This window comes from Microtus oregoni, unplaced genomic scaffold (assembly GCF_018167655.1).
Source record: "Microtus oregoni isolate MIOR12 unplaced genomic scaffold, Mior012 000050F_004, whole genome shotgun sequence".
NCBI lineage: Eukaryota > Metazoa > Chordata > Mammalia > Rodentia > Cricetidae > Microtus > Microtus oregoni.
This window is the reverse complement of record NW_024543228.1, coordinates 19,813-33,407: the sequence shown is the minus strand read 5'-3', so window position 1 is coordinate 33,407 and position 13,595 is coordinate 19,813. Positions and strand designations below refer to the sequence as shown.

General features: G+C 42.8%; 1 protein-coding gene across 1 annotated transcript; it reads right to left on the bottom strand.

Moving 5' to 3' along the window:
* Positions 1-2,034: 2,034 nt before the first annotated feature.
* LOC121436872 (XK-related protein 2) lies at positions 2,035-12,178 on the bottom strand. The gene is made up of 3 exons (XM_041636775.1): positions 11,841-12,178; positions 7,226-7,494; positions 2,035-2,780 (listed from the first exon to the last, which is right to left on the bottom strand). The coding sequence occupies exons 1-3, from the start codon at positions 12,173-12,175 to the stop codon at positions 2,035-2,037; spliced, it is 1,350 nt and encodes a 449-aa protein (XP_041492709.1). The 5' UTR covers positions 12,176-12,178.
* Positions 12,179-13,595: the final 1,417 nt, after the last annotated feature.

Below are 13,595 nucleotides of genomic sequence, written 5' to 3'. Positions count from 1 at the left end.
AAACAGCCAATCTTTTTAGCTCCCCAAGGCAGGTGAAGTTGGTAGAACCACAGCAGACGTGAGGAACTGGGATAATTCTGGTTAACAGCTCGCTACCTAGAAGAGGGAGTGCCCACAACTAGATGGTGGCAGAAGACTGCATGTCAGATTCTTTACAAGTTCTTCAAACATGGTAGCCACAAGTCATGTAGTTTTCCATTTTGTTTTCATCTTTAATGTTTTGAGAAGTAAATTACCAACCTAACCCATCCCTCATTCCCTCCATTCCAATTTTCCCCCTACCTCCCCTCACCACTATTCCCTTCTAACCCCGTGTACCTTCTCTTTTTCCCCTTAGACCCCACTGAATCCACTTAGTGTTTCCAGTGTGTGCTGGGTGGAGGGGCATCTCCTGGAGCACTAGAAGCCTCTCGGAGGCTGCATCCATGAAGAAAACACTCTCCTTCTCCAAGCAGCCACCAACTGCCAACAGCTCCTCAGCTAGTGTGCACTTTCGAGAGGTCACCTCACTTTCCTGGTCTGTGGGGAAGAATGATTGGTTGGATAAGGCTGGGATAATTGGTTTGCTGGCAGGCAGTGGCCAGGACAGTGCCAGTTGTTTGGTTACCTTCTATGCATCCAGCTGACAAGCCCAGCAAAGGATCCAGCTGGGATGATACTTGAGCATGATGAAACATGTCGATCTGGCCATTGGGGTTTGTTAATGACAGAAAGATTGAGAAAAAAAAAACCCTACATTCCCCATTAGCAAGTAAAATCCCACAGGAAGAAAGCAGTGTTGATAATCTCATGTGATCAGCTTCTCTCTTCCACCTTTCCTTTGCTGAGGAGTCACCCAGCCCAATTCAAAACAGCAGGAAGGTGCTGCCTTAGCCATTATGACTTTATCCCCCTAAATGAAAATCAATGAAGCACTCAGGACAGTAGCAGACACAAAGAAATCTTCATTTTCTTTCACAGGTCATAAACACTTTCAGTTACAGTTCGGCTTCTCTGATGTTTCCATCAAGTAACAAAATGCAAAGCGACAGAAAAGCTGAATTGGAGGGAATCCCTAATAATGGGGAACCAGCTGAGAAATTTCATTCAAACATTTCCCTCAATGGAGCTAGAAGCCTACATTGTTCCTTAAGAGACATCCTGGGGGGAGGCAGGGATGTCTCAGTTGGTAGAGTGCTTATCTGACCCTGGGTCCAGTGCTTCAGCATCACCTAAGTGGTGCTTGCCCAGGCCTGGATGCAACCCTCAGCACCATATAAACCAGGTGCACTGCCATGCACCTGCAATCCCAGCACTCGGAAGGCAAAGGCAAAAAAGATCAGGAGTTCAAACTACATAGTTCTTAGCTGCGGAGTGACTTTGAGTTCTGCCTTGAAAAAAATATGCCATTCTGATTTATTCCCTGAAAGAATCCTATTCTGCATGCCCTTCTATAAAGGGGTGCCTAGGAAGGCTTCTAAAAAGAGAAGTCTTTGCTGAATGACCACTGGTAAAATCCTAATGGAGTGTTAGCTTATCTGGGGAGTCGCTTTCTTCCATAATGAGGTCTTCTTCTTAGCCACAGTCTCTCATTGGAATCAAAATATCTCAGCCACTCTCACAGGTAAAGGTACCACAAGGCTCAGACTGTTTTCTGGGAGGTGCTCATTCCTAGTAAGCTGTCATATCCTCTGGTCAGTCCAGATGTGTCCTGGTCGAGTTCAGATCAGCCCAGGGAGAGGCAACAATGATAACTCAAACAGATGGGCAAAGCTGGAAATGCGGAGCCAGAGGAATGTACCCGGAAGTTATCCCAACTGACTTGGGTAGGAGGAGGATGAACTAACAAACAGTGATTAGTGCTGGTACCCAAACATAGCAGTCAATCATAAAAAAAAGGAAACCCTATTTGGACGTCAGTCTTTCTTTTGATAGGATTACTAAAAGAGTCAAGAAAACGAACTTGGAAGAACACACACATAGGGGTCTCCTTCAATTTCACAGTTGCTCTTGTCAACCCCGAACCCACCCTATAATGTTCAGAAGAAAAAAAATTCAGACAATACTCTGTCTTGTTTCAGCCTCACCGGACGGCTCTGCGTTCTCAGCCCTCTCCGGGTGGTGCCTGCGGCAGCAGATACAGTGGAGATAGTCTACTACGTTATGGGTGAAGAGTGAGCGCAAAGGGTGCAAGTACTGGAAGAAAAGGAGCATGAATCCAATGGAAATCACATAAGCAATGATAAGCTGCACGGCGATCAAGGAATGGCAGTAATTCGGTAACACTTTGCCTCCAAGGAACTTAAAAATCAAGACCATGACCACATTTTCTACCAACCTCACACTATAGTGCAGTCCCATATGTCCCCAGTTCTGACCTTTGTCAACAAGGTCTCTGTCTGCCAACTTCAACTGCATGGCTGACCAGCAAGAGAAGTTGATGCCAGCGTAGAGGATGGTGACAGAAATCAGTACCACCAGAGTGCCAACCCGGCTGAAATTTTTCTCAATATTGTTTGGCATTTGGGCGCCACTCCTCCAAAACGTAACCCAGGGCTCAAAGAGGATGATCAAGAAGTTGAGCACTAAGAATGGCACAGCCTTCAACTTCAAGGTGGCTGAGAAGAGCACGAGAATCACAAGGCGGGAAGTGATCTCCAATGTCCTCCAGACGGTGATACAAAGTACTTCCAGGGGCCCAAGTCGAATCTTGTAGTCATCGTACTTGATCTGGATAGCTAACATATTGCAGAGGGTGGCGCCGTAGGTGACAGATATCAGGGAGAAAACCATTAGGACAACTGCAAAGGAAGGAATGAGACAATCAGGTGATGTTTGTGGTGAAGCCTGTATTCAGAACCACAGGTCCAGAGATGATGGTCAGGGCTTGAATACTTCAAGTAAAAGTAGACTTATTTAAGGGTTATATATACTTATATATACATATATATGTGTATATGCAGACTTACGATCACACTAGGTACACTAACAGCATGCACCTGGATACACATTTTTTTACAAAAACATATAAATGGGTGGCAGATATAGAAGAATATGCTCAATATCACGGACCATTAGAAAAATGAAAATGAAATTCACAGTGAGGGCAGGTAGTACATCTCAGTGGTAGCACCCTTGTGTAGCATGAAAAGAATGACCACAATAAGATATTGCCTGCTAGGATGGATGCAGATTTAAAAAAAAACTAACAAAGATATGGAGAAAATGGAACTTTGATACATATTTGGAATATAAATTGATACTGTCATCGTAGAAAACAGCATGAAAGTAAAAAAAAATGAAAAACAGAACTACCATATGATCCAACAATTCCACCACTGGTTTACATATACAAAGAAAGCCGATATCTCAAAGATATATTTGCCCTGCTATGTTATTCACTGCAGCAAGACACAAAGCAGCTAGTATATGGGAGCAATCTAAATGTCCATTGATGAGTGCAGAGGTAAAGAAAATGGTACACATATGCAGTGGGTGTCACTCAACAATGATACGGAGGAAATTGCATCATTGCAATAAAATGGATGAATATCAAGGACATTGCGCTAAGTGAAATGAGCCAGACTCAGAAATAAAAATAATGTACTACCCCATTTATAAGTGGAATCTCATAAATAAATTGGATTCAAAGAAACAGAGTAGGGCAATGGTACCAGGGGTAGGGGTTGGGAAAACAGGAGGGTTTTTGCCAAAGGGAATAAACCTTCTGTCACAAAATGATTAAGTTTGGGAGCTCTGATGTACAAGTTGGCATTCTACTTCACACTTGTAATTTTTCTGGAAGTGTTCACAAGCACAAATAGTAATTCCATGAAGTGATAAACATATGTCAAAACTTCACATTGTAGACCTGAAACATATATGATTCTAATCCCACAAAAACAGGAGACCCAGGGAAGCTGGAGCCGAAAAGATACATGTCCAGCTGTGAGAAAACTGAAACCTTCTCCCATGAAAATCCAAAAGGAAGCACGGGTTTACTTCTAAAATCTTCCTGAGCATTGAGTAGAGTGTTAAAATCCCAAAGACCCCAAATGGAGAATGGGGAAGTGGTTGCCCTTGTCTTTTTAAACCACTCTTGCTCCTATTCAAAAGATACAATGCTCTTTGATAAGCTGATCATAATGGACATCTAGCCAAGTAGGCAATGTTTTCCCTGAAATTCAAACTCTGTGACTGATAGTTGTGCTATCAAAGGATGAAAACCTGATGTTTGCAATAAGTGCCAAAACATTTCCATATGTCCCTCTACAAATAGACTAACCATAAGAGATTGAACACTGCTATAGTCAGAAACATGGGCTCCAAACAAGACACCGAGTCTAGTCATTCCCATAGCCTACTTACAGAACCTCAGGGAGGATTTACTTAACTTCTGTGTCTATCACTTTATCTTGTGTAAAATGAGGATAATAATCACCTCATAGATAAAGTTGCCATGAAGATGAAATAATTACATGCCAAATATGTAGAGAAATGTCTAAAAGCTAGTAAATTCTATTTCTTCTACCTCCTCCTCCCTCTTCCCAAAGGCCTAAATGGAGAATTGCAAAGTGGTTGTTCTTAGTTTTCTAAGCTACCCATGTTTCTATTCTCACCATTCAACATAGAATTGATTATTCATATAAAACCCCCATACCTAACTAATTTAACTCAATCTAAAATCAGGGTATTTTTTTTCTTTTGTAGTTATTGCTTATTAAGATTGAGAAAATGGAGGCTGGAGAGATGGATCAGCAGTTGTGAGCACTTACTGCCTTGAAGAGAACCTGACTTTTTTTCCTAACAACCTCATTGGGCAGCTCACAATGACCTGTAACTCACCCCAAGGGCAGCTCACAGTGACCTATAACTCACCCCAGGGGCAGCTCACAGTGACCTGTAACTCACCGCAGGGCCATCTGATGCCTCTGCCTCCTCCCTCCAAAGGTACTTGAACTCATGTGCACATACCACACACAGACTCATACATAAATACATACCCATAATTTAAAAATTAATATAAATAATTCTCAACAGCTAGATAGGTGACTGGTGGTTAAGAGCACTTGCTCTCTTCCAGAGGAGCCAGGTTCAGTTCCTAGCACCCACATAGTGGCTTTTAACTACAGTTCCAGGGAATCTAATGCCCTTTTCTAGTCTCCACGGGCATTAGGCATACAAGTGATACAAATACATATGTCCAGGCAAACTCATATATATATTTTTAAAAAATGTAAAAGATATGGCAATTTGCAAATTGATCCTGGAAATGAATCTATTTAGAAGACTGGTATAAAAATATGGCAAGAAAGGCAAAATGTAAACAATGAATATTTTAATATGGAAAATTGAGTATTTCACATATGAACATATACATATACATGTTTTTGTTCCCTGCAGTGCTGGAGATTAATCTAAGACCTTCAACATGCCCAGGCACTCTCCCACTGAGCTATACCCACAGCCCAATATGTGTACACAGTAAAGAGGAGTCTAGAATGGTTAACAAAGATGACTTTGGATGAGTGACGTTCTGTTTTCTCTCTATTCTACATGGCCTGAAATGTTACCAAACATCTGACAGCCCTTAGTCAGGCAGTAGTGGTGCATGCCTTTAATTCCTGCACTTGAAAGGAGAGGCAGTTGGATCTCTGTGAGTTCACAGCCAGCCTGGTCTATAGAGTGAGTTCCAGGTCAGGCAGGACTACACAAAGAAACCCTATCTCAAAAGACCATAAATAAATAATAAAAACAAAAATTAGTAGTATATTAAGATGTAAACTTTTTACAGAATATTTAGAAAGTCACAACTCTGTGGATTTCTCAGCTCCTCTTGGGGTAGACTTTTCTGTGTGGACACAATTACCTGTAGGTCAATCAGTCTGCACATTCAACACTTTCGTAATATATACATATTTTAATTAGATGATTGCCCAGCTCCCAAAATTCTCAGGAAGAAAAGCAGCATCATTTCCAGACAATGCTTTCCTCAAATTACTGTCACATAGTACACTTGTAAAAACCTTCCAAAGCAACAGAACTTCATAATCAATCGTTAATGGAGAAAAGGGGATAGACTTGCCCCCTTGCATTTATTTAAGACAGAGGACTTTGTCAAATAGGATCAGCACTTACTAATAAAGAAATGGCCCAAGCTGTGCCCACATCTGAAGCAGCATCTGTCCAACCAGATGAAGCAAAATGGGGCTGGTAAAATTCAATAACAACATTTGATGTCAGCACTGACAATACTGACTCATCTCATCCTCTGCCAGAGGTCTTACTCATCTAGGGGCCCATCCTTCTACCAGTAGGAACTTACGGCAGTGACTGCTTTGTAAGTTCCTTCAGAGATCACAGAGAAACAAGGGCAGATCTTGGAGCAGGCCTGATTGACCTGTATCCATCCCACAGTCCTATTCTGTCTTTCTACTACCATGGTAGAAAATGATGAAATCTGTGGTTCTTTAGTGAAACTAGATGGGATCAATGAGGGTCCTTTTTACAAATGCAGATTCCTGGCCTTCCCACACTCTGATTGACTCAGGTCTGAGGAGGGAAGGGAATTTTCAAAAGAACCTTCCAAGCCAGGCATGCCGGTTCTTGTCTATACTATAGTCTTAGCACTTGGGAAGCTCAGCAGCAGGACTGTCATGAGTTAGAGGTCAACCTGGGCTAGCTAGATGGTGAGTTCCCAGACCAGCCTGGAATATAAGGTGAGACCCAATCACCAAAAACAAAACAAAAAAAGAAAAGAAAAATATAGAGAAATATTTAAGAACTTTTTCTCTAAAGGTGGCCATCTCTAAACAAATTAAGCAGCTAGCAGCACAATGTACACATTCCAGACAAGGGAAATTTTTCTTTGATTCTGATGGCTGCTGTGGCCAAAGGGTGTGTTTGTGAAATTTTGAGTATAAACATAGCTTGTCCCAGTTTAAGAATCCTGGCAGGTCTGAGATGTCTGACTCCCTAAGTTCAAGTGCTGTCCAATAGAATTTCCGTGATGATGAAAGCATCTTAAACCTATGCCATCTCAGAACGCTGCGTTATTAACCAGACACAGCACTGGGCATTTGCAATGTGACTATTGCTACTGAGGAAATGCACTTTCAATGGGTTTTGGTTGGTTTTTTCTTTAAATTGCACACAAGGCTAGTAACCAGTCTATCGGACAGTTCCGGCCTAAACTTCCAAGACTCTTGGTTTAAACAGAGCCCTCCCTTCTCTTGACCCCACTCACCTCTACCCAGGGGGACCTCTGAAGAGATCAGAGTCACATAAAGCTGATAGGTCAGCTGGGGCACTGAGCCCAGGAATGCTTGAATCTGTGACATACGTTTGTAGGCATTACGGTGCATAGCCAGGGTCCGGATGGAGTGGCCCACCTCCCATTCTATCAGCACCTCCTGGCCATCTATTAGCATCTTCTTTCTGGTGAGGCTGACATAGGGCTCCTCTTGCCCCTCTTTCTTCCACAGTGTAAGGTACTTAATCATGGCCTCCAAACATCTGCGGGAGTAAAGCATCATGGGAACTTAGCTAAAATTGTCCCAAGAAAGGAAGGTGTCATAAAAGGGAAATATCTGGGGAAGGTTCTATTACTTTTTTGGCATTTCTTTTCTTCTGTCCATTGTACATGACTCAAAGGGTTGGCCATACCTTGTCCAAGCCACTTGAGTCTAACTAAGTTTTTTTTTTCCTCTCTGGTCACCTACTGGCCTAAGAACACCATTTCAGAAATATTTCCTTGTAGTCAAGGAATTGTTTTATCTCCTCAAAAATGTGCCTGTGTTTCTTAAAAATATGTCTCAAATACAAAAGTATTAAGAAATAGTATGTTCTGAGATAAAGATGAAGGCTTCAAAGGCCCTGGTTTTCACAAGACCTCAATTCAAACACTCTTTAATAAAAGCATTCAGCTTCGTAATTGAGATTCTTAAGATCTGCTTTTATAAGAAAACATTTCTTTTTTGTGTGCCTCTTGCTGGAGACAGATCCCTTTTAAACCTGGTTATTTCTTTATGAAGAAAATAGCCTTACCAGAGCATATTACCCTTGAAGTCTTGATGACAGTCTATTTCCTGCTGTGACCCTCCCACACAGGCCCTATCAAAATCACAAGCCCTGGCAGCTCTGATGCGGTAAACAGAAGCGAAAAGCAGCTAGTACACACTGTCTTGTTACACCTGAGTTATTGCTTCCCCCGCCACTTACCCCGAAAAAAATGGACACTTGACTATTTTTGACAAGAATATTTGTAGTGGAAATTAAGACATCTTCTCCAATAGATTGAGGGCAGAGGCTCCATTTCTCTTGCTGCCAGCTCTTATCACATAGTGGGAATTTGATAAACATTTGCTGAGCAAATGAAAGCATGAGAATGGGAAAGAGAAGGCAAGTGAGAAGTGGCAGAAGGGGAGGATAACTGGGAGTGACTTACCAGGAAAACAGGGTTGATGTAGCTCCTAGACTTCGGCTGTTAATAGGATGGTTTAGACTATAAGTACTGGCTGCCATTTTCCACGGGGTCCCCTGGAATTTTTTTAGGTGTGCCTACTCCAAAATGTACAGAAGAAATTTCCACTTTTGAGCACATGTGCATGTATGCACATGTGTCTGCATATATGTGTGTGTGTGTGTGTGTGTGTGTGGAGAGAGAGAGAGAGAGAGAGAGAGAGAGAGAGAGAGAGAGAGAGAGAGAGAGAAGCATACATGTGCCACAATCTGTGTTTGTAGAGATCAGAAGACAACCTTGGGGGTTGGTCCTTGACATCCCCCTTGTTTGAGGTAGTTTTCTTTGTGTGCACCAGGCTTGCTGGCCTGCTAGCTTCTGGGGATTTTCTCGCCTTTGCCTCCCATCTCACTATGGAAGTACTGGCACTCCAGGTTCAGCTATACAAAGGTTCTGGGAACCTAAACTCAAATTCTCATGCTTACACAGTAAGTGCTTTATCCACTGAGCCATCTTCCCAGCCCTGAAATTTCCATCTTTGATAGACAAACTGTAAGATCTGAACGAGAAAAGGAAGGAAAGAAAGAAGTTGCAACTCTCACTAGTTAACCATTTTCCAGCCCACCCATACTATTGCTTAACAAAATATTGGGGCAGTGGCAATGAGGTATTCTGTTTATGCTTCTATTCTTGTGGCTATTTTGCTAGTTTAAGAAAGGATTCTTACCTTACTCCCGAGCTACAGTAAACCAGAGTACATCTTCATTTCCAGAAGCATGCTTGCATTTCATGTAAGAGAGCCATGCCCTAGAAACAGCTTCCTTTGCCTGATAGCAGTAATCAAACTCTTACTTAATGAAGAAAGGAATGGACCGTGAAAACAAGCATATAAATAGTACCACTTCTGGGTTGACAATTGTTTTTCTGAAGAAGTACAGGCAATGAATGACTGCTGAGGGAGGGAGGATCAGTCTTGAACAGAAACAGGACCACATTATAGGTTACCTTGTGGTCAATCCCAATTGATCAGCCTTAAACACATACACATATGAGCAACACTAAATGAACTTAACAAGTTATATATATATATATATATATATATATATTTATAAATATATATATATGTATTTATAAATACATAATTGATATACCAATAGTAACTAAAGAAGAGTCGTGAATTTGAAAGGGAGTGAGTGAACACAGAAAGAGTTGGAGGGGAAAGAGGTAGAAATGATATGAATACAGTATGTATATAGAAAATTCTCAAAAATATATAAAAATTTTCAATTAAAAAAGAATTATTCTTCCTGATGTGGGCTTAGAGTAACTGAGGTTATAAATGTATTTCAATCCGTGTGCGCTACAAGCTCAAGGACAAATCTGAAAAATAGTGAACAACACTCCAGGCAGAGCAAAGTCAAAAATAGCTTAGAAGGCCACAAACAAACAAACAAACAAAAAAAAGGAAGTAAAAACCAAGGACTGGGTACTTGCTAAATTTGCATCCTCTTCAACTGCTAATTCAGTATATTGCATTTTGAAAAGGAACAAAAATAATGGTTGTTTTGAGTCTCTAGTGACATCTTGAAACATCAGGGTTCCAAGTTAAAGATAAAGACTTCCTTTTACAGTCAACTTGAAACACTTAGATCGGAAAAGTATCTTTAGATCACCTAACCCAAAAGCTACATAGGGCCAGCTGAGACACATCTGGATAGTACGCAATTAGTATGGCCCATACTGCATTTTTGAAGTTAGTAAGTTTCCAAATTTAAAATCATGAAATCTCACATAAAACCCTGTTCTTGGGAACTAACTTCTCCTCAAAAGTTAGATCTGGCAATACTGAGTCTGAATTCCAACCTAGAAACAATGGCTTATAATTTTAAGATGGCTGCCTCCCAGACAAGCACGTCCCAGATTCCAATTTGCCGTGGTATTCCATTTCTTTACTACTGAGACGTTGTTTTCATTCATCAACATATGTGAGACTATTTTCTAATGCTTGGCCCACTTGGTTTGTTTATATAGCATATGCCTAGCCCCTGTGACCACTAGGATTTGGAACACAAGGTCTAGTCCACGCATTTATTTTACAGCTGAGGGAACTGAGTCCCAAGACATCTTTAAGAGATGTCACTGAGATCACAGGCCTGCTGAATAACAGAAGGAGGACTAGATTCTTGAGCTAATTCAGGCCACTGCTTTATGAAGATATCCCACATTTTCTGGGATGGAATGTTACAATATTGACTGACATTTCCCAGATTTAAGGAAATACAGTTGACAAACAGAATTATAGAGATGTATAGATAGGTAATAAATTTTATCAAAGGCGGTTTCATTCTTGATAAGTTTCACAGGCCATTTTGAGATCTCTAATGATGCGCTATCTTCCTATTGTAGTTACAACATCAACATTATGACCCATATTCCTCAGCTGACTGCAGATGTTTGCCTCTCTTACAGTCATGACAAACTTGGTCCATTCCTCCCTACTGACTTCATAAGTTATGCAATGTTTCTCTCCCGTGAAACTCCATAGCATCCAGGTGAGTCTGCGGGCACCGATGCCCGTCTCCCTGCAATTAAGCACATGCTCACGCTGCTCACAGCAGTCTGAATGTGAACACCGGATATACCAATGCCCTTTGCTACTAATTCCAGACAGAGGTGGGCATTCTTCCTTTGGCCCTTACAATCGGTGTGCATTTATTGCAGCAACACAATGTGAGATAAGCAAGAGAGAGACTGATCTACCGACATAGAAAAGACAACTTTCTTGGGTTATAGTGCCAGCTTGCCACCACCTACTACAGTAAAGTACTTTCCAGATGTCACAGAACTCCAGAAGTTTTGAAAATGACAAAAAAAAAGAGGCCAGCTCAAGAAGTTCAGCTTGTGTAAACTGAATGCGGGGCAGAGTGGGAGCAGGAATGAATGATTATCCATTCAGAAAGCATCTAAAGGGCAGAATTCAAATTACAGACTCTGGAGGCTGGGACTATGGCTCAGTGGAACAGCACTTAGTATGCCCACCTGGCTTTCATTCCTAGCAAAGTAAAAAATCCCTCTGGAGCTATGCCCAAGAGCACAGCATGACCACATTCGTTGGTCCCATACCGGTTTCCACAACAGAAACTCAATAAGAATTGTCTAATCAAGTCATCTTAATGATATTGCTCATGGTTTTTGAACACATATACATGCCACAAGGTCACCATGGTGGTTTCCAAGATGATTTCAGATAAAGTCTTGGGTCAGTAGACAGGGAAGTCGAGTGAGAAGAAATGGAAAAATTAGATTAGAAACACAAACGGAAAAATTAGATTAGAAACACAGCATCAGTCGTACAAAGATTAGCCTCCTCCTCCTCCGTACAGAGAGATTTAAAAATGCTCACCTGATAACAGGTCCCAAGAGGATTAGATGCATAAATAATGATAGTGGTCTATCTTTGGCCAGGTCTCTGTGGACAAAAATGAGGGTCAACTGAACCATAATGGATGAAAACATAAAGAAGGAAAAGGTGTATGTCATCCAGAAGGTTTCGTTATTCTTTCGATAAACCCTAACCATATACAAGGCAGACGCAGCCTCCCCACAGTACAAAAAGGTGGAGAAGAGGATACTAAACGGAAAGGTAAAGCGTGGGTTAGGTCCACGAATGACATCTTCTCCCAGAGATGAAACCGGAACCACATTTGGCTCCTCGGGAATCTCATAAACTCTGTCCATTGTGGAGGATCTCGTTGGGCCTGGAGTTCAGAGCTCTTCCCCATCCATCCCCAATAGAGCCTCCGTGGCCACTGCTGTCCAAGAATCAGTCAGGTGGACTGTGGCAAGTCAAGTTCCTGAACGAAGCTCAACAAGTCAGAAAAGGAGCCACCTCTCTTTTAAGCTTAACTTGCAGAGTCTGAAATCGCGAATCCAGAAGTATCTCTTTGAACTTCGCTCTAATGCGATCATCGACATAGATGCTGAGAAGCTAGGACAAGCCCTCCAGCACTGAGGCTGGTATCCAATTCCAGGAGTGTGGAAAGTCAAGGAACAGCTGTTTCCACCGAGGCTCCTTTCACAGTACCCGAGGCAGGGGAGTAGCCACTCTGGGGTAGCGCATCACACAGCCAGTAGCTTCTCTTGGGGGAATTCTCATCAGTGTGGCCTCTCAAATCAGCAGAGAACTGAACCAAGGCAGAAGGGGCACAGCCTGGAGGATTTAGTTCAGCAACTAGGTATCCATCCAACCTGCTGCTAGGTTGTGCCTATTAGCGCGTCTGTCTGCTGGAGTTTGCGCACCAGAGAGCTCTCAGGACCTGCTGAGAGGCAAGGGTTCTCAGGAAGGTTCTCCAAGCCCCGCCCTCCAGACCGCCTGTCTGGGGGCTGGAGTACTGCCACCACTGTCCCCTAGCGAGGTCTCTCCAGAAAGAAGCGGAGCGCGCAGTACTGAACACAAGAGGCTGGAGCGGTTTCTTCACAGAGTCACTTTGCTAAGGAAGGCACAGTTTGAGAAGTGCGGCGGGTCCTGGGCTTTGGGACCTATGGCACCTGGATCTCTTGGGCGGGGTGGTGGTGGCGTGGGCCGGGCGAGTGGGAGGGACAGCTGAGGCAAAACAAAATGAGCCAGCGTTCCAAGACGACTAGCCAAGGGATGCTCCAGGTAGCTAGGCGCAACAAAAAGGAGCCTGAGCCAGTCTTCCGCAACATCTCTCACCATGACCTCTGGATCCAGGAGGGAGCCACAGCTTTCCTTTTCTACGGGAGCAGAAGCAGGCACCCACTTCTACCCCTCCCTCCACAGCCAGCTAAAGTGGCTCGCTCCCACACTCGCTCAACCCACGCGGTTAGGCAGGTGTGTCTCCCTTGGCCGCAGGGTTGAACTTCCCCAGGTCCTATTGCCCTCCAGATAATATCAGAAAAGTGGGAACCTAAGAGGGAACTGGGTCAGAGCTCCTGTCCAGGTAAAGCTGTATGCAGCAAAGGGAAGACTGAATCAGACAGGGATCAAAACTCAAAGCCAGCCCACAGACACTGATAGTGAAAGACCCCAGTGGTGGGCAGTCTTTCAGGCTGAGGAGACCCTCCCAAGGAGCAGCGAGTCACTCTTCGGATGCAAATAGCAAGAGGCTTTATTAAGTACTTAAGTACACAGGTACCT

Coding starts and splice junctions, on each gene's coding strand:
- LOC121436872 (XM_041636775.1), bottom strand. CDS start 12,175: ATGGACAGAGTTTATGAGATTCCCGAGGAGCCAAATGTGGTTCCGGTT. Junction 7,495..11,840: donor CTCTTGGGACCTGTTATCAG/GTGAGCATTTTT, acceptor TTACTCCCGCAG/ATGTTTGGAGGCCATGATTA. Junction 2,781..7,225: donor AGAGGTCCCCCTGGGTAGAG/GTGAGTGGGGTC, acceptor CTTCCTTTGCAG/TTGTCCTAATGGTTTTCTCC.